Below are 20,376 nucleotides of genomic sequence, written 5' to 3'. Positions count from 1 at the left end.
AAAGTTTACATCTTGCAGGATAAATGAGTGGCGTTTCCCGCTCTGTTTACAGCCAGGGGATCAGCCGGACACGTCAGGTCAGGAGCAGGATTGATGGGGACGCGGCGTGACTACACTTTGTCTCCCAGCACGGATCCGGATGGGGGGGGGGGGAGGCTGCCCGCCAGAGGCCAAGAGGCTGGGACAGAGCATGCCGTTCCAAGGTGGCCTGTCCGCCCGACCCTCTGGACGGCCACCAGGACTCCCTGGAGTGGAACACGCGCACCGCACGCCAACAAGCCCACCACACTCCCCAGAATTGGTTGTGTTCCTAAAACAACACCCGGCTGATAGGTAGCTATTTTAGCTCTTTATTTTTAAAATTTATAGGCCACTCATCTAAGCATCTTACAATATATTAGACATACCGGATTTAAAAATTCAAATAAAAATCCAAATACATAACAAAATAAGCACGTTAATACATGCGAGAAAATAACTGAACCAGGCGGCGAAGGAGTTAAGTGTCTTGATGCAGCATTTTACATTTCAAATCAGGATATATTAAAAGGCTTCAGAAAACAGACCAGCCTCTGCCCAAGGCCAAAAAGAAATTTGGAACGTTTCTTTGTCGAGTCCTGGCAGAAATAGAATTGGTGGCACCACAGCTATGCAGGAGAGGAAGGGGCTGGCTGCTCCCTTGGGGTCTCTTCCGAGGGCAGCCCAGGCCCAAACGTTAAAAGGGGGAAACATTGGGGTACCCCGTGCCCAGCATGGTGGCCCGGGATCCACTGAGCTGGTCCGAGGACGGTGGTGGTGGGGTCTCCTGCCTGCAAGCTGCTGGGGAAGGAAGCGGGTGAGGCTTTTGGGGGGCTGGGGGGCTGCTGGTTTCCCTCTCACCTGCCCCCCTTCACAGATAGGATGGAGAGAAATGTGGAGGGGGGAAGATGATGCAGAACCCCAACCAGGACGAGAGGCGACTGGACGGCTGCTGCTCACTCGGGGGGGGGTGTCGGGATCCCGGGATCCGTATGCGGATGTTCCTCTACGGTTTAGGATCTCTCGCTGTGGGCAGGGGGTCCCTTCCAACTCTATGTCGGGTCTCCAGGCTTGGCAACTTTAAGACTTGTGGGCTTCCATTCCCCAGGCAGTGTTGAAATCCACAAGCCTGAAGGCTGCCAAGTCGGCAGACGGCTGTGCTAGGCGCTCAGAGCCTCAGAGCGCCTTAGGAGGCGGCCATGCGCTCCTTTCTTCTGGGCATCCCAGCTCCCTCCCGCCAGCCGGTGCTCCAGCCCCAGACTGGACCAGGGTTGCCTTTGCTGGGTCTCTCTCTGCATTTTCCTCCTTCCCTCGCCCTCCCAGGCTCATGGAGAAGTCCTCCTTGAACCCAGAAAGAGCCCTGGGCTCGAACTGGGCCGAGAGGAGCACCAGCCGTTCAGAGCCACCCACTGGCTATAAGGGTGGGAGTCCCTTCGGGGGGTCTAGGAGTGGTTGGATTTGTCCTCCGGCCCCCTTTCTATCCCCCCAGCAATCGCCCCAAATCCAGCCCACGTGGAGCGGTGCTCTTTCGCCACGGCCACTCCAGGCGGTCAAAGGGGGCTGTCGGCCACTTGCAGGAGGCTGCAGCCCAAGAGCTGAGCCCTCGTGTCCAGCAGGCAGCCGCGCTGCTCCTCCGTAAGGCAGGGCTTCTTGGGAAAGGGCCAAAGGGTCAAGGCCGAGGATGCCCGGTTGGGGTCAAGCAGGGGTCCTCACTGCTCAGCCCCTGCCCCCTTCTCCCTCAGCCCCCTTCCCCTCTGTCGCTGCAGGCGGGGGGGCCTCCGGCGCATCCGGGAGATGCAGGCCAGCCCCAAGTGCGAGAGTCGGTGCAGCTGGACGCGGACACAGAAGACCTCGCGGGTGGCGATCTCGGAGAAGAAGGCCCGGTCCTGGCAGACGTCCAGCTCCAGGCTGTCCAGGGCCGCCAGGATGAGCTGCCGCTGGGCTTGGCTCTGCAGGCCTCGAACATCCAGGAGGGCCGCCAGGTGCTTCTTTCTGGGGAGGGAAGGAGAGGAGGAAGGTGAGGCAGGAGGGACGCCCACCCCCCGGGGCCCCCCGGGGCTGAGGTGCCTGCGGGATGGGGCTTGGGGGGGGCGGTTCCCATACAAAGAATGGAGAAGGAGTATGCGGAGTCCTCGGCTTACAACCACAATGGAGCCCAACGTTTCTGTCCTTGAGTGAGACCCTGTGTGAGCTTTGCACCACTTCATGGCTTTCCTTGCCACCGTTGTTAAGTGAGTCACTGCAGCTCTTAAGTTAGTCACATGGCTGTTAAGGGGACCTGGCTTCCCGAGAAATCCGAAGGCCGCCCAAGGGGATTACTTGGGACACGGCAACGGTCATCAACACCAGTCACGTCTGGAGTGTGGTCATGTGACCAAGGGGAGGCTGCAAAGGCCAGCCACTTTTTTCAGGGCCGTCGTAACTCTGAACAGTCCCTGAACAAGCTGTTGTAAGTCGAGGACTCCCTCCATGGGGCTGAGAACATTGGGCAGCCAAGGCAATGGAGGAAACGGGCCGCAATTGTGGTGAGGGGCTTTCTCCCACCAACCCACCTCAGGCTGAGGCAGCCTGGGCCTCCCCTGCTGGGGGTGCAGAGGAGGGGAGCCGCCCGGCCAGAGAGAGGCCCCTGGCTGTGGGCAGGGTGCTTGGCCGGGTGGAGGGGAATAGCAAACCTCCCTCCTGCCCTGGCACCCTCCCCCAGGGAGCCCCTCCTAGCAGCTGACCCCCAGGACCCCCAAGCGCTGGATGGGGGCCCTTCCTGGGTGTCCAGCCTCTGGGGGGGTGGAGTGGCAGTTTGCAAAGCTCTCGTCTCTGAGGACCAAGTTGGGGGGACACCCCCACCCTCCGCTGTCCTGCAAGAGAGTTGACTGAAAGCCCGGCTGCTTCGGATGCTCATTACCCTCAGGAGGTCGGCAGGGCCCCCCACCCTCAGCCAGGCCCCGAAGTCCGAGGATGGGGCGGCAGAGGGGCCAAGCAGCAGCTGCCTTGGGGCTCCTGGGGGGGGGCTCTTTCCCCGGCACAGGGGAGGGGGGGAGGGGGGCTTGGCCAGGAGGCTGGGGGGGCAGAAGAACATCCAAGCCAGCGCAGCCCTGGAGTGGGGCTGGTAGCATGGCTGCCCCACTGTTGGGAGGGCCCCTCTGCTCCTCCAAGCCACCCAGCTGGGGCAGCTTAAAAGGGTTGCTGCCCCCCCCGCTCCGGCTGGCAGGCACGCTCCCCCCCCTCCGCAGGCCGGGCACCGTTGTGGGATGAATCCCCACTCTCCCAAGGGGTGGCAAGTGGCACGTCTTGGGCACCGAGGAGGCTGGGGGGAGGCCCCGAGCCAGTGCCCTCTGCCAAAAGATTCCCTCCCGAAGATGTGCCCAGAGGCCCTTGGCGCCCCAGGGGAGCTTCCGGGCATCCTGGCAGAGCCAGTGTGGTTCTTGTCCCGCTGCCAGCCCCAAATGGCAGTCTGGCAGGAAATGGCCCCCAAGCTCTGCTTCCTGTCTGCAGCTCAGCCACTAGTTCTGCTCTGATGGACAGCTTCGTCCTCTCTCTCTCTCTCTCTTTCCTTTCAAGAAACAAGAAGTCCAGATAAAACAGGAAACGTCCTTCAGCCACCCTTAAGGGGCGATCTGTCGCCTCGAAACAATTCCTAAGGATGCAATCAGCAGGAAGATGGAAAGAAAAACAAGGGGGGAGGCATGATAAGGCCCGGCTTTGCCCCCTCCACCGTGACGCAGCCGGCTGGTAGCCAGCCGAGCCGTGTGGGCAGAGCGGGGAAGGGAAGGGTATTTATAACTCCCCAGCCGCCTGGTCCTGGGAACTGGAGGGACCGTCCTGCTTCCAAGAAGCGGCTCCTTTGGGGGACACAGACGGCTCCCTGCAGGAAACCTGGGAGCGTCATCTACCTGCCTCAGTTTCCCCTGCAGAGGTCCAAGGGGAGCAGGCAGAGGCTGCCAAGGGGCAAGGTGGCTGCGGCCCCCCAACCCCCTTGGAGCCGAGAGCCGATGGGCAGGGTCTCCTGGGCAGGGAGCTCCGGGTGGTCTCTGGAAGCCCACAGCTGAGGGAGGAGGTGCTGGCCCTGGACGCGTCCCCACGGCCGCCTTCCTTCCTCACAGAGACATGGCCACTCCCCTCTTGCGATGGGGGGCAGGTCTCCGGGGGTCCTAGCAGCAGCCCCCCCCCACACACACTCCTCCTTTGGGAGGGAGGGACACATACTCCCCCAAACACCAATTCCGAGTGGGGCAGCAGCAGCCGCCTCCTCCCCGCCACCAGACGGACGTATCTCGGGCCCGTTCTTTCATCCAGGTGAAGAGCCTGGCTCTCAACGGGACCCGGTGTGGAACGGGCCGGACTCTAGCCTGGGCCAGACCCAGGTCACTGTTGGCCCAAGGCTGGAGTGGAGTGGAGCCTGGGTTGTCCCCTTGGGAGACCGGCTGTTCGGAAGGGGCCAGAGGGCTGGGGCAGGTGGACCGAAGGGTGAAACGTGGAAGGTTTCCCGTGGCTCTGCTTGAATGCCGAGGGGAGAGAGGCCAAAGCGTTGCCTCTTCTGGTGCCAAACTTGGCAAAAGAGCCACGCCAAGAATGAGCAGCCCAACGGCCCCAAACCTAGAAGGGGAGAAGGGGGACGCCAGCCTGGCAGAAGCCGGGCTCAACGGCCCTTTTCTTTATCTCCCTCTTGGGGGTCTCCATGGATTGGCCCAAGCAGCTGCAAGGAACCCATGACTCCCAGGAGGAGGCTGGATTACAAGTCCCATCGTCCCCGTGCATTAGTTCCGTGACTGGGGGTGGTGGGTGTCTTGTTCCACCTCCAGAGGTCCAGCCTGCCAAGGGACCACTAACTGACCAAGCGGGAAAGAGGCTCAGAGTGACCAGAGGGACGAGTGGCCAGAGCTGAGATCCGGTACACTTTAGGATGGGAACCGGCCAGCCCCCGGGGGAGGAGGAGGAGGGGGAGCCTCACATGGCCGAGATACGCAATGGCCCTTCCCCTTCCCCAAAGGGCCTCCGCCCTGGCCAAGAGGGTCTGCTCCAGCCAGGCTCCTGCAGGCCTCTTGAGGTGACGGCCAGAACGCCTGCCCGTGCTCTGGGCGCCCCGGGCCGGTTCCCCTCCCAGCCCCGACTCACTGCACGTCAGGAAAGGCCCTGGCCAGGAAAGCCACTTCCATCTGGATGGCCGGCGTGTCTTCCAGCTCCAGGATTCCCGCCAGGTGGGGCACCACGGAGTCCAGCCAGGAGGAGGAGGATTCCTGCGGGAAGGGAGAGGAGGAGCCTCAAGGGGGAGACCCTCGCTGGCCTGGGGGGGGGGGGGGTGTCTGGCCTGCCACCCTTGCAGACCGAGCCCCTCAGGAAGGGGAGGGGAAAGAGGGGGGCCGGCTCTCTTGGGGGGCTGCCAAAGGAGGCGGCCCGGGTGCGCCCTCACGGAGCCAGAGGCTGAGCAAGGCGGAGGACGTTCCTCTGGCCCTTCCGAGGCCCCAGGAGAGCCCCCCACCCGCTTAGCCACCTTCTCCGGGGGGCCGGATCCCCCCCTTCTTCATTTCCAATCCGGTGGGGAGGCCTGGAGCCCCACTTCTTACCAGCTGAACGAAGAACTCCTGGAGCTGCCTGGCCTCGCCCCGGAGCCTGCTGGCCACCTTGGCCCTCATCTTGGCCGAAGTGCAGATGATCCGCACTCGCATCAGGGGCCGGACGTACTCGATCAGCACCCGCCGGTGCACCTCCCTCACCAGCATCTGGGGGGGGGGAGATCAGAGCTGGCAGAGGGCGGGGCTTCTGGGGCAGGAGAGGGCACTACGGGGGCAGCCCCAGGCCCTGGTCTCTCATTGGCAGGAGGCGGCCTTGGCTGGCCCTCCGCGGCAGTCTGGGGCACGGCCGCTCAGAGGGGAACCGGCCCCTGCAGGGCCCCAACTGCTGGCAGAGGTGGGCACACACACCCCTCCCCCATTTCTGGGGGGTCTCCAGCTCTCACCTGGTAGGGCCCCAACTTCATCCTGCTCAGCTTCTGCACGTGCTCCGCCAGGAGGGCCATGATGGTGGAAAAGGCCTCGTGGTTGCTGAGCCACTTCCGCTTCATCAGCTTGTAGAAGTAGGGCTGTTTGGGGGGGGGGAGTGAGGGGGGGGGCTTCCCTGGCTCCAAGCCAGGCCCACACCCCAAGGGAACCCACCACCCACTGAGCCCGGGGTGGGGTGGGGTTTGTGTCAGCCCACCCGATCGGCCTGTTCTCAAAATGTGGAGGGAACAAACCCTGGTTTATGGGAACCATGATCTAGCCACCTGGTTCGGCTCTCCCTCTGGGGCCTTGGGCAGAAGGGGGGGCAGGGGCACAAGCCTTCCCTATGGACCCCTCCTCCTTGCAGGCCCGGGGAGACCCCGGGGTTACCTTGAGGCTTTGGAAGAGCTGGTCAGCCAGCACTCGGTTGCCCAGCCGGGTCACCCGGTCAAGGGACAAAACTGCCAGCTGCTTTGCGGTCTCGCTGTCCGGGTGGCCAAAGCTGGCCAGGCTCTCCAGGTAGTCCCTAGAAGACCCCAGCCCCGTCAAGCAGCTGCGGGCAAAGCCAGCCGGGGGGAGGGGGCGAACCTCTTTTCCTCCCCATTTATTTGAGGCCCAGTGAGGAGGGCTCCCCGGTTGGCATCAGGCCAGGGCTGGCCACTCACCTGAAGGGCGGGCAGCAGTTGACCAGCATGATGGTCCGGCCCATGTAGCTCTCGGGGCTGAGGCTGCTGACCGCTTGGCCCTCGTGGAACTTTTCGACTTTCTTCTGGAAACTGAAGGGGGGAGGGGCAAAGGGGATGCCGGCATGGGAGCAAAGTAATGGAGCAGCCCCCGTTTTGCCTGGCCGTCCGTGCCCCCCGCCCTGAGGTTGGCCCCTCCAGCACAGGAAACCCCTCCCTCCATTTCTGCAGCAATCCTGGATCGGAACCTGCCAAGTTGAAGAAATGCCCCCGCGCTCACCCCAGAAGGGCCGGTTCACCAGAGACACCCCCTTTGGCCACTTTCGGGATGTGGGAAGATTGCCCCTCCCCACCTAGGGGCCCTGGAGACGAGCCCCCCGGGGAGCCAGGCTCTCAGAAAACCGGCACATCAGGAAGCCGACAGCTAAAAATAGTCCCCGGCCGGGCTCTGGCCGTCCACCCCAGAATCCCTGACCAACAGGCCCCTCGGCTCCACCTCGCTGGCGTTTCCTCCTTATAAATGGGCCGCGGCAGCTATTTGTACCCCAAGGTGAATCCATCCCTGGCGCCCAGTTTGAAGTTTCCCTTTCAGCCCATCGTGTGCCCGCCCAGCGCCCCCCCCCCGGGCTCCTTCTGCCCTGGGAAGCACAGGCAAGCCCGGGGCAGTTAGTCAGGTGCCGGGCACCCCTCAAGGAGAGAGGATGACTGGCAGGCCCCTTGTGGGCCCTTTGGGGGCAAAAGCCAGACGTGCCCTCCGTGGTGCCACCTCTTGGTTTCTCCCCTGCCTTGGACAGAGCTGCCCCAGATGTGATGCCCTGAAGCCAGGGTTGCCCCCCTGACGACTGGCTGCCCACGGAGGGCCTGGCTTCAGGTGCTGCCCATGCCCAGCTCCTCCCAGGGCAATAGTACCTCTGCAACAACTCCACCAGGCTGGCGAGGCAACAGTGGGCCACCCTCCTTCCAAAATCCTCTGTGATTTGCAGGGCTTTGTCGACATGCCCCTTCAGCACCTGCAGGGCGAGAGACGGGCTCAGCAAAACCCACAAGGCCCCCCGGGAGATTCGGGGGGGGGGGGAAGTGGGGCAGCTGCCCCCTTTGCGGCCAGGGTCAGCATGCCACCCTCAGAGGGACCCCTTTTAGGCCTGGCCTCTGATGCCACCTGTGTATTTGTGCTGGACTGTGCTGGCGGTCTCTAGTGCTCTGCCCTTCCCTTCATCCCAGCCAGCAGTGTCAGGCATGTTCCAATGGCCCAGCATGGCGGAGAAGGGACTGGGCCCAGCGGTGGGGACGGAGGGCAGCTCCCATCGCCCCGCGGGAGTCGCTGGGGGGAGGACGGACCTTCTAGGGCTGCCTTCCCACAGAAGGCCAAACCTGGTTGCTTTTAATCCTGGTTTGGGGCAGCAAGCGCTCAGGCCTGGGCTCAGCCCTGGCGGAGGGCAGATTCCCACCGCGGCAAGCAAGGATGCTGGGCCTTGGGTCCGAAGCCAGCCTGAACCTTGGTGCCCCGGCTGGGCTAAGCCCTTGCCCACGTCTCCAGCCAGGCCAATGGACGGAGCGGCTCCTGGCTGCCGCTCCCAAGGGTCAGTCCAGGGCTGGGAAGCGGGGTGGGGGGATCCTCCTTGGGGGCCTGGTGTGGGGCCAAGTGCCCTGGGAGGAAGCCTGCTGCCCAAAGCAGAAAGGGGGCGAGGGTCCAGGGCAGGGTGGGGACCCCGACGTACCAGGATGACCTTGCTGGACAGGCCGAACGGAAAGCTGTTCTCCTTGTCTTCCTGCGCCCACCGCGCTTCCTCCTCCTGCAGCGCTTGGCTCATCTCCCTGGTGATCGTCACCTGCCGATGCCCCGGAGAGTCCAAGGTGAGGGGGGCACCCACGGCTTGCAACTTTGGGGATATGGGGGAGGTGGGGAGACCTCTTGAGGTCACCTGGCTGGCCGTCACCTCCCCGAGGCTGCCCTGAAGGAGGGTTTTGGATGGCTCTGTGCTGTTCTCAGGACTGAGCAGGATTAGGGAGGGTGGGGTCTCTGGGGCCCCCTTGCAAGGAAGGCCACAACCACCTGTGTCCGGGGTCCCGGCCTTCTGCCCTGCAGGGAGTGGGGCCTACGTGCATCGTGGGGGGAAGTAAAGTCACACACAAAGTTGGCCCTGGATAAGCATCTCCTTGGCTGGAGCAGCCTGGCTGAAAACGGTCCCTTTCGGGGCTGGACAGGAGAGGAACTCCCCATGACCGCAAGGGTGTGTGTGTGTGTGTGGGGTTCTTCCCCACCCTGGATGCTATTTGGCCTGTCCAGGGCCTCAATGGCTCCCCCCACCTCACTCCTGGCCCAGCCATTACCTTCACGCCATCGATGCACTGCTCCTCCAGGCTCCGCTGCGTTTCTGGGGACAGGAGGGGGCCGAGCTCCTGTCCCTTGACCTGGGGGGACATTTCCAGCCGGCGGAGGACCTCCCTGGGGGAGAGGGGGGGGCAATTTTCGGCACAATCCAGGCTCCTGCATAGTGCCTGAATGGTGTCACCGGGCCAGCTCTGCGCCCAGGAGCAGCCGGGCATCGCCAGAGGGTTTTGCTGTGTGGGGGGGCTGAGCTCTGCCACTGAAAAGGGGCTTGTGGAGGCTCCGTTTCCCTCCCAGGGAGCCTGCAAGTCCTGCGCCCCGAGTGGGAAGAGGCCCCGGAGAGTCTGTCAGGCAGAAGCTTCTAGCTGGGCTTACTTGTAAGAGAACTCTGCGCCCTCCGGGGCTGCCCCCTCCCCCACCCCCTCCCCATTTGGGTCCCAGGAGGGGCCCCGGCCTCCCCCTCCCCGTACCTACCTTTGGTAGATGTTGCTGTTCCAGTCCAAGACAAAGTAGAGCTCGGAGAGGCTCAGCTGCTTCCGGAGCCCTTCGGCCAGGCAGCGGGCCAGGCCCCGGTGGTAGCTGCCCAGGTAGACACCAAAGGCCTGGTACTCCTTGGGGTAGGCCTGCAGCAGGTGGCCCCTGACGCTGCTCAGGTCCTCCACCGTGCACTTGGCCAGCCGGTCCATCTGGGTGGCCAGGGTGCCCGCCCGGCCCTCCATGCACTGGCCCAGCCTCTGGCCCACCAGCCGGTCCACCGCCTCGGCCCACTGCTGCCTCATCTTCCGGGGCCGGGCCCCTGGGGCCCCCACGGCATCTGCCTGGACCTGGCGCCACCTGCGGTCGGCCTCTTCCTCCTGCTCGATGACCTGCACCAGCTGCTCCAGAGGCGGGTAGGCGCTCTTGGCGGCCAGCGCCTCGGCCAGCACCGCCCAGAGCTCCTTCTGCAGCGCCTGGTAGAGCAGCGCCACGTCCTTGGCCTTCCGGCTGCCGTCCTTCCCGCCGCCCCCCTGGGCGCACTCGGCCTCCAGCTCCACGATGTGCCGGTCGGCCAGGCCGAGGTCCCGCTGATGGATGAGGTGGAAGATCTCCAGGACTGAGCGAGGGACACAGGGAGGAAAGGAGCCTGAGAAAGGGGGGCTCTGGGGCCTGAGACCCCCGACGAAGAAAGGCAGCCCTCAATATGCAGTGAAGGGCCGGAGGAGGCGGGGAGGAGAGCCGCCCAGAGAATCGCCAAGACTCGGACACGACTGGGCGGAGACCATTCTCCCTCCTCCTCCTCCTCCATCCTCCAAGGGATTGGCAGCCAGTGTGAACCTCTGGGCCCCTCCGTCGTTCTGGAGGAAGCAAAGGAAAGGGGTCCCCGGGGCCAACCCCCCCAGACCGCTGCTCTGGCCTCCTGGATCAGGGCACGGCAAGGGCAAGGGAGGGGTAGGCTGCCCGCCCAGGGACAAGGCAACCTGCCCCCCACCCAGCACCCACAGCTGGCATGCTTGAGGTGCCCCTCCTGAGAAGGGCGATCCAACTCACAAGCCCCACCCCCCCGACCTCTCCTATGTGCCAGGGCTGGAGGAAGTGGGGCCAATTGGAGGAGGCCCTGCAACCCGAAGGGGCCTGGCAGCCATGGGGGGTGGGGGGGAAGGGGGGCCTGGCAGCCATGGGGGGTGGGGGGGAAGGGGGGGCCTGGCCTTCGTGCATATCCTCCGCTTGCCAGAAGCCCAGGTCTGGCGTCCGGCCTTGCGAGGGTTTCAAGGCAGCCCCCCTCGTCATCGCAGGAAGGAGCCTTCCTTGCCCGCAGCCCTGGAGGGCCGAGGGTCTGGCTGGGCTGAACGCAGCCGCCTCTTCCGTTTCCCTGCCCTCCGGGGGGTGGGGGGGAAATGCCCCAGACGGGATGACGCAGCCGCCTCCGGCCACCACTATGACCTTATCAGCCGAAGGGCCAAGATCTGCTGGGGGAGGGGAGGGGTCTCGCAGGGGGCACTGGGGGTGGGCTGGCACGGCCCCCTTGGCTCTCGGGTAAGGAGAGCAGCCCCGCTAGCCGGCCCTGGGCCTTTGGGGAGGGGAGGGAGGGTCTTCCCAGCCTCTGGGGGCAGCGGGGTGGCTTCTGCACGGCTGGCCTCCCTGCGCCTCCTCCTTGGCGCCTTCTCTGGGAAGGTCACAGGCCGCTGCTCAGGAGGCCCTCCTGCAATCAGGCGCTGAATCACGGCCGGCCGGGGAACAATGAGCCCGAAATATGCGCACAAAGGGAAGAGACGCTCATTAGGCCTGATAAACAGCCTGGCCAAGGTCACCGACGCCCAGCGCTGGTCCTTCCCGGGGGGCCCTTGGATAGCCAGCCGATGGCCCTGGGAGGCAAGTGGGGCCCCGGGTTCTCCAGTGGCTGAGGGAGGCCCCCAGGATAGGGGGAGGTGACTGGCCAGTTTGGGGGCGTCGGGGGAGGGAGGGGGGTCACCAGGTGATCTTGGCTGGCACCGAAGTCTGCAGCAGCCCCTCCTGCTGGCAAAGCCCCGTCATAGCAAACCCCCCTTGGAAGGAGCGGGGGTGGTGGTGCTTTCTGGGGTATTTAAATTATACAGGCAGCCCTTGACCTATGACCACAAGGGAGCCCAAATTCTATGTTGTTAAACGAGACATTTGTTGAGTGAGTGTTGCCCATTTTACAACCTTTCTTGGCTCAGTTGTTAAGCGGATCACTGCAGTTGATGAGTTACTAGGCCAGTTGTTAAGCGAATCCGGCTTCTCCATTGACTTTGCTTGTTGGAAGTTTGCCAAAGGGGATCACCTGACACACACCCCTGGACACTGCGACTGTCATAAATGCGAGTCAGTGGCCAAGCACCTGAATGTTGACCACGTGGCCGCAGGGAGGCTGCAAAAGGGGCCCCTGGGAGAAATAGCCATCGGTCCCTTTTTTTCAGTGCCGTTGTAACTTTGAACGGTCACGAAATGAATTCTTGTAAGTCGAGGACTCCCTCGTGTACTTAGGAGATCTTATTAACCTGCAGTTGCTGTGAACTGCCCAGAATCTGGGAAGGGGCGACCAACAAGCAAAGAGAGATCCAACGCACCAGCTTGAAACCAATCGGGGCTCCGCATATTTGGGGGCCGTTTCCCCGACCAGCCTCTCTCCTCGGCGCCCAGCGCGCACGTGGGGGTGACATGGGGGGGATTGCTAGGGCCCCCTGGAATTCTCTATGGACACAGCCGGCACGGACAGTGGAAGAAATTCAATCCAAGCAGGTGGTTCATGCTACAGGCAGGCAGCGACTGGACCCCTGAGCCCCAGACGACGGCTGGAGAGGCCGCACTGGCTGGCCCACCTCCGGCTGCCTCCGGGCTGAGCTGCTCGCTTGGGGAAGGGACTCCTCCACTACACAAGCAGGGACAGGGGTGCGCTGGAAGGAAGGGGGAGGTCTTGAGGATCCCCAGACCTAAGCTAGCAATCAGGACCCCCCAGCTGGCCCCTGGGTTAGGCATTCTCTCCAGCCCCCCTCCGAGGGCTCCGCTTGCCAGGGGGCCAAGAGGGGTGCCGGGCTCCCCGTTGGGCCCAGCCAGGCCAGACTCACCCGAGAGCGGCTCCTTGGGCTTGGGGTCCCTCTTCTCGGCCGCCGGGGCCGCCTCGGAGCCCTCCGTCTGGTTGAGCTTCTCCACCAGGGACGCCCGGCGCACCTTCCCGCCCAGCCCGATCTTCAGGAAGGAGCCGCGCTTGGCAGCCTCCCCGCAGCCGTTCTCCTCCGCCAGGCCGCAGTCCGAGCTGTAGAGGCCTTCCTTGCGGCGCCCATTGAACCGCTGCAGCAGGCTGAAGTCCTCCGAGCAGCGGCGCGGCTTCTTCTTCTCGGGCACCCGCTGGCTCAGGCCGCCCTCCATCAGGGGCAGCATGATGCGCTCCAGGAAGGACCGCCGGTCGGAGGCCTGCTCTCCCCCGGGCGACCGCTTCTCCCCGCCCTTGCGGCCCTTGCCCAGGCGGAAGGGGCTCAGCCCCACCAGCTTCTCCAGGGTGGCCCGGCGCCTGAAGTGGTCCTCGGGGCTGCCACTGAAGAGGCCCCGCTCGAGGTCTGCCGTGTCGCTTGGGAGGGACCTCTCTCGGCGGGGGGAGATGCCCCCGAGGAAGGAGTCCTTCTCGCTCTCCTCCAGGTCCTCCTCGAAAGGGTTGGTGCCTGGACTTTCCCTGGCCAGGATCAGCGTCCCGCTGGGGCTGCCACCCTCGCCACTCTCCCTAGGGCCCCTGCCGGCCGCCTTGAGCTGATGGGGGTTCTTGAGCACCGGCATGGCAGCTACCTTCCCTGGGCCCTGCGGAGGAGAAGCGATGCTCAGCCATTGCCACTAGGAAGCGCATGGATGCCCTCAGGGGGCCCCACAAGAGATATGGGGAGGGACATCCCAGCAACCACCCCCCCCCGGCTGTCTTTACCCAACCCAGGGCCCACAGAACGGGCTCCCTCATTGGCAGCGGAGGGCTCCACCCAAAGCAAGGAGGCCTTTGCTTCTCCCCTCAAATCGGGGACTTTGCTGTTGGGTTAAAGGAGAGGGAGGTCTGTCCCCCCCCCATAGCAAAGCTTCTCGGAAACTCCCCATGCGGAGACCTGGCAGCATCGGGAGGAGAGGAGCGAGTGGAAGGCCCGAGGGTGGAGGGGAAACGCAGGGAGGTAGCAGGGGGCCACCCAGGACCCCACCGTGGCCCCCGCAGAGGGGAGACCCAGAAAAGCCATGTCAGAAGAGACGCCATCCCGTGACTCTGGAGCGTCCGTTGTCGGCTGGAATGGACCCACCCAAGTGCTGCTCCCCAGGAAGCCCACGGGGCTCTCCCCGAGCCCCCGCTTGGCTCAGGGGGTTGGCCACCCCCACTTTTTGGGGCAGGGCAGGTGGCAAAGGTGAAGCTCCACCCCCCTCCCGTGGACCCCTGACCCACAGAACCCGCGGTGGAGCCGGCGGCACGCAGAAGGCAGGGTGGCTCAGCAGCTCACTTCCATATTCTCCCATAAGGGAGAAGGGCTCCGCATTGCCGGAAGGAGCCTGGGGCCTCCCTTCCCTGGGCAGCCAGCTTCTCCCTCCCACCAGCAGCCGCCGGGGGGCTCTGAGAATCCGCAGAGCCCCGGCAGCCCCACTTGGGAAGGCGGGGCCCATGAGGGTTGGGTCACGCCTCAATCGCGGCAGTAGAGGAGACCTTGAGCCGGGCTAAGGGGACCCCCAGGAGCGCTGGTCAGCTCAGGCCCCCTCCTGGGCAAGGGTTGAAAAGCCCTTGGAAGGAAAGGTGGAAACAGCGGAGGAGAAGGCTGCCCACCTTGGGAACTTGGGCGGAAATGCCCAGGTGGCAGAACCTCTGCAAAGGGTTGATGGAGCCTCCCCAGTGAAGGGGCTCCAAGCCAGAGTGGGAGGGTCTGGACTCACCCCCTCCCCCAAATGACCACTCTTGAGCCAGGCTCTCCAGACCTGCTGGACTACAACTCCCATCCTTCTCCTCCAGCCCTTTTTGCACTGGGCCCGAGGGGAGGACTGGAGGGTGAGACTCTTGACTCTTGTCCTGCAAGCCAGGAGGAGGAAATGACTCCCGCAGGGAAGTCCCAGCCTTTGCTGTTGAGGTGGGCAGCCTCCAAGGAGCCTCCTCGCCCCACGTCCAGGCTGCCAAGGAGGAGGGTACGAGGGGTTCTGGTCTGGTCTGTCATAGCTTCGGTCACTGTGGCCGGTCATTAAGTGAGGACTACCTGTACGCATTTGTGTATGCAAGGATGCACATTTTGAGGAGGAGGAGGAGGAGGGGGATTACCTGGAGGATGATCCCCTCAATTAAGGCCCCGTCATACCCAGTGCAACTTTAGGCCGCGTAGAAGACAAATCCACATATTGCGCTCCCTCGCCAGTAAATTTCCAGCCGGTTCACCTGTGGTGGCCTTGGCAGGCGGGAGGAAGGGAGGCAGCAAGGGGGCGGTCAGAAAACAGCCAAGAGCAGGAACGAGGGCAGGGCGGGCGGCTCAGGAGAGACCCTCCCTGCTTTCCCCGGCTGCAAGAGAGGCGGGGGGGTGGGATGGGGAGAGATGCACCTCCGGGCTGCCCCGGCCTTCTCACTGGCACTTTCCAACAAAACAGGCTCACCGTCCAGCCCTGTTCCCTGCCTAGTCTACCTTGCAAGGCTGGCAGCAGCCAAAGCTAAGACCAGGAAGCTTTTGCACTTTGGGTCTGTCCCCGGGTCTGAGTTGGAGACCCCCAGTGCCAAAGACGGATGGGTGGGGGGCAGAGGAGGGGCTCCCCGGCCAAGCCTTGGGCTCCTCTCCAGAGAGGCTGGCCAGCTGCACCGGAGGGACGCGAGTGCCCGATTCTGCGCCCAGGTTCTGTCTCTAGACCCAAAAGCTGCTCTCCAGCCCCCCCCCCCCCCCCCGGAGCTCCCCATCACGGGCCACACGAAGCAGTTAAGCAACCCGGAACATGATGCGATAATCGGCAATAATCCCGAAGCGGACGAGGGTCCAAAGCCAAGCTGGGCCCACAGATATGCTGAACCGGTCCGTAGTCAGAGCTATTCTGGTGCCAGCAGCAGGGCACTAGGTGCCCCAGAGGGGGCCTGGGGGCCAAGCCCAAATCAAACCGGCCACTTTCAGGAGGGCCCAGCAGGTAAGACCCCCAATGCCTCTTCAAGGCCCCAGGTGTGGTTGTGAGCGGGTCGAGGGAAGAGACCCCTCGTCCAAGAGCGAGTCCCAAAGCCTGAGGGGTGTCAGAGATCGCCCGGCCCCAGAGACAGCAGGGGACGTTGAAGGAAAGTGATGGGCTTGCATGCAAAGGGGTGGAACTCATTGGGGTCCCTGGAACAGGGGGGGGGGCAGAAATTATCCTTCTGTATGGTCAGTCCTGGATCTGAAAGGACAGAAGACCTGTAAACCCCCCGAAAGGAGCACAAGTGACTCAGCATCCAGGTGAAGCCCCTCCCCAAGAGGAAAGGACTTAGCCCCCCCCACAACAAAAGAAAAAGCCAAGGGGGCAGGGAAGGAGAGAGGGAATGGGAAAGGGGGTCTCCCCTCCAAGAAGCTCTATGGATTTTCAGAGTCCCCCTCCCCACCCCAAGGAGGGGCCCCTAGCCAAGAGAAGTTATGGGTCTCTTGAGACCAGCCACTCGGGAGGGGCCACGGCCAGGCTCGCCCCTTGCCAAGCTTCCTTTCAGCGGAGCCCGGCCCCTGGCCCGGGGGTTCTCGGGGTCCTCTGCCCGCCAGCCCCTCCCGGGATTCATGGCGGGAGTCCAAAACCTTCCTGTCAGGAGGGAAACAGGGACCCCCAACTTCAGTCTGACACCCTCCCCATAATGGTTAGAGGAATCCGGGGGGCTTTCAGCCTGCCTTCCACTGCAGGTGAAGGAGCAACAGAGCAGCTGCCCCCTCCCCGTCCCTCCAGGAGCCCCAACTGAGTGGAGCCCAGCCAGCTGCAAGCCGGGCACAGACCGGGGCCGGGGACAAAGGTGACTTCTTCGGTTGGAACGGCTACCCACCTCACCCAACCAACCCTGGGCAGCTCACAAGGGCACAGGCAGAAGTTTTCCCCCACCCAAGGAGCCCCCCTCAAGACAAAGGGGGCACAAGAGGGCAGCTCCCTCTGGGGAAGGCTTGCCCAAATTACCCTCAAAGTCTGCAGTGGGTAGAAAAGGAGGCCGGGGCTTCCCAGGGTCCGGACTGTAGGATGGCCGAGCCCCCTCAGGGCCTGCTGGAGGGAAGCTGCAGCCCCCACCCCCGAAGGAGAGCGGGGAGAGGGCTGGAAGGCTCCTCTGAGGCCCCCCGTCCAGCAGAGCAGAGTCCCTACCTTGGTGCCTCCCCTGCAGGCTGCCCCTCCTCTCGGGCCCTCTGGCTGCTCTGGGCAGTCGGGCTGGATGGCCAAGGAGGCTTGGAAGGAAGCCCCTCCCAGGCCGGAGGTGATTCGGAGCAGGGCGGCTGTGTGTAGCCTGGGCGATCTTGTGACTCCTCTCCTGTGGGTCTGGGCAGGGAGGGCGGGGGTCAGCCCCAGGCGGAAACCACACCAGGAAGCCTCAGGGTCAACCGGGCGGGAGCCGGGGAAGTTCCAGCTCTGCCAGCCCGGAGGAGGGAGACCCTTGGCAGATGCCCTCCTCCCCCGGCCTCCCAAACAGGCGACTGCAGCCAGGTGCTGGGGGGGGGGGAGTGTCAGATAGAGCCCCCTCCCCCTTCTTCACCCTCCTCCAACCTACAGGCTGGGTTTGCATGCTTTCCTTGTCATGGTTTGGGTTTAGCTTGTTGGGGGGGGGCTCAGCCAGCATCATTTACAAACCAGGATTCAGACATTTCTCGACTTACGACCACAATGGAGCCCCACATTTCTGTTGCTAAGAGAAATTGGTTAAGTGAATTTTGCCCCATTTTATGACATTTCTTGCCGCAGTTGTTAAGTGAACCCAGCTTTCCCACTGCTTGCCAGAAGGTGGCCAAAGGGGATCATGTGACCCCAGGACATTGCAGTGGTCGTAAGTATGAGTCAGCTGCCAAGAATCTGAATGCTGACCTTGTGACCTCAGGGAGACTGCAACCGTCACGCAAAAAATGGAGCCCACATCACTTTTTTCAGCGCCCTTGTAACTCTTACTAAATGAACGGCTGTCCATCCAGGACTCCTTGCCAAGAACCACGTCGGTTCCATTTTGTGCAATAGGCCACGGTTGCCCAAAGCCACGATAGGCTGCATCCCAGAAGCAGGTCTGTGGCCTGGCACTACCAGGGCCTCTGCCAACCTCTGGCCCTCAATGCCTGGGGCGCCCAAACCTCTCCACTATTCATAGGGGGCAAGGAGGAACGGCCTTGCAGCCCCTCCCCCAGAACAATTCTGGGCAGGGGTCTCTCTCATCGGCCGCTTTCATTGCTTCTGCTGGAGAATCTTCCGCTGGCTGACCCCCACCTGGACCAGGGAGCGAAAGGGCCAGGCCGGGCCTGCTCCCAAGCTGTCCTTGGCCAGGCCCAACTTATCCAGGCCCAGGACTCCATGGAGACCGGAAGGCCCAACGGGGGGGTGGGGTGGGTGGGTGGGGGGGCTCCATCCAAGCTGGCTGCCTCCTCCATCTTTGTTTTGGCTGCCTGTCCTCGGCCCGATCCTGCCCCCTGGCGGCCATCGCCTTTTCTCAAAAGGCAGCATCACCTCCTTCAAAGAGTTGGAGCCCAAAGCAGCCTCTTCCCCTCCAAGGAGCTTCTTTGCGGATGGCAACGCTCTGGGCCTGCCCCACTGAGCGCCCCCCCCGCCCCGGGGAGCAGCTAGAGCCCGGCCTCCAGTGCCCGTTTATGCTGTCACAAGTGGCATCCGGGACCCACAGCTCTGTGGTACGGTGGGGCCTTTTTCTGGGTGCTGTGCTTGGAGCTCCCCTTGGAAAGTATTTGGAAGCTGCAACTGTGAGCCAGAGAGAGCCGTTGGAAGAGCCGGGCTCAGCTTTCTAATCAACTCAGTCCTGGTTTCTCCTGCGGCCTTTTGATAGGAATCCCAGGGAGACCAGCCCGTCATGGGGGGCGGGGGGGGGCAGAGATCCTCCTTCTGTGGGGCAGGGGATGCACTTCCTTCCTGGGGAGCTCTTTCCTTCGTCCTCCATCTGGACACTCCCCTGTTCGTTTTCCCTCGGCTTTATTGATTTATTTGGGGCTGCTAGCTGGGCAGGAGGAGGCCTGGCATCGCAGCAGCCGCACCTCTGCAGGTTACTAAAGCCAGCACAGCCCCCCCCCACTGCAAAGCAGCCCAGCCAATCCCGGCTTCTGACAGCAATAAGGGGGAGGGGAGGGGGCTGATAGCCCCCCACCTGCAGCCTTCTGAGCCCCGTTCTCAGCCGGGGCCCCAAGACTGCCCGGCTGCTGAGTTTCAAGGCAGAGCAAGCAGTGCCGAGCAAGAAGCGGGCGCGGGGGGAGGGCAAGCCACAGGGCAGATGCAGATGCGCTCCGGGCACCACGCTGCCCATCACCCCCGGCCAGCCAGCTCGGGGAGCCCCCCTTCTTTCTAGGAGCGGCTTCGTGATGCAGACCCCACTCCAAGGGCGGAGGGCTGCAGAGCCTTTCGGAGAAGCCCCCGTAGATTGCACCGGGTCACCGAGCAACCGGCTCAAGCCCGCGCGGGGAGCGACGGAGCACCGGGGGCCCCCGGGAGGGGGGGAGGGGGGGTTCTCCTCTGCAGAAGCATTCAGCTCTGACGCCGGATCGCGCCTGCGCAGAAGCGCTCCCTCGTACCTCCGGCAGGGCAGGCAAGAGTTAAGGGCGGTGCTCGGCAGACGGCGATTGGCTGCGCATCCTGCCAATAGAAAGCGCGGGTGAAAGCCACTCGCCCTCCTCGGGGGAAAGGGGCGGGCCGGCTGGCCTGGCCTGGCTCCATGCCGCCTTGCAGCCAATCAGCGCCGGCAGGGGCGGTGCCCGTGCTCTGCATGGGCACGGCGGGCAGCCTCCAGCGGAGGGGAGGCCTGGCGGCCCCGGAAACCCCTCCCGGGCCCCGGACTTTGCAGGGGACGCCTAGGGGGTCGTGAACCCGAGATCGGACGCCGCCGGTTCAGTAAAGCGCGCAGTCCGTGGGGATCCCTGCCGGGTTGCGCTTCGCATTGCCAGGGATCCTGCCAAGAAGTCGCTCCCGCCGACTTTCCCCGTGGCAACCGGTTCTCCTTGTGAGCCGCTCGGCTGCAGCCGAAGGGCCCCTTCGCCCTCTTTGCTGACCGGGGGCAAAGGAGAAATGCCAGCCTGGGCGTCCGCGGCCGCCGCTTGCGGGCTGCAGAGGGTCCCGCCTGTGCGAGATGCTCCCTCGGCCCAGCCCGGACAAGCCGGCCCGGTGAGGAGCCGCCCAGGAGCATGGATCCTCGCTGCCTCCGCACGTTTCCCCCGAGGGGGCTGCGGCTTGAGGCGGTGCTGGCCGGGCAGGAGGTCCCCACCTGGCGATGCTGGCTGGGGAATTCTGGGAGTCCGCAGGGAGTCTTGGGTTGCCAGGGAGGGTCCGCTGCTTGGAGGGGCACACCGTTGTTCCAGGGCCTCCTTCCCCTCCGAAGGCCTCCACCCACCGGCTGCCTCCAAGACCCATGAATGCATCCTTATCCCAGCCGAGCCCCAGACAAACAGGACGGGGAGATTGGCCCAAAGCCTGGGGGTGGGCGGAGGGGGGAGCCCGAGCCGGTTGCGCCGCGGCTTCTTAGTTTCCAGCCCGGCCGGAGAAGAGAGCGGGGCCCCCTCCCACGCGGGGCCTCCCACCCCCTCCTGCCATCCGCCCCGCCCGCCCCCCCGTCTCCTGAAGGAAGGAGCCCAGGCCCGGCGGACTTTCTCGGGGCTCCAGGGACACCGCCGGTTCCGCAGCCTTGGCGGGACTCAAGGGGCCTGGAGGATGTTCTCAGGGCAGGTGCCCGAGAAGGGAAGCGCCCCCTCCCCGTAAATCGTGGGTCCTCGGA

General features: G+C 64.0%; 1 protein-coding gene across 1 annotated transcript; it reads right to left on the bottom strand.

The window, feature by feature from the left end:
• Nucleotides 1–336: 336 nt before the first annotated feature.
• Nucleotides 337–17,015, bottom strand: EXOC3L2 (exocyst complex component 3 like 2). The gene is made up of 12 exons (XM_026721429.2): nucleotides 16,779–17,015; nucleotides 12,566–13,289; nucleotides 9,477–10,095; nucleotides 9,005–9,119; nucleotides 8,392–8,502; nucleotides 7,583–7,683; nucleotides 6,656–6,766; nucleotides 6,381–6,516; nucleotides 5,969–6,091; nucleotides 5,577–5,732; nucleotides 5,128–5,249; nucleotides 337–2,010 (listed from the first exon to the last, which is right to left on the bottom strand). Exons 2-12 carry the CDS (start codon nucleotides 13,266–13,268, stop codon nucleotides 1,728–1,730), a joined length of 2,580 nt encoding a protein of 859 aa, XP_026577214.2. The 5' UTR covers nucleotides 13,269–13,289; nucleotides 16,779–17,015; the 3' UTR covers nucleotides 337–1,727.
• Between the last annotated feature and the right edge of the window lie 3,361 nt (nucleotides 17,016–20,376).

This window comes from Pseudonaja textilis, chromosome 10 (assembly GCF_049901715.1).
Source record: "Pseudonaja textilis isolate UNSWEBS1 chromosome 10, rPseTex1.2, whole genome shotgun sequence".
Lineage (NCBI taxonomy): Eukaryota > Metazoa > Chordata > Lepidosauria > Squamata > Elapidae > Pseudonaja > Pseudonaja textilis.
Note: the sequence above shows the minus strand (reverse complement) of the source record. Positions and strands in the feature narration are given on the sequence as shown.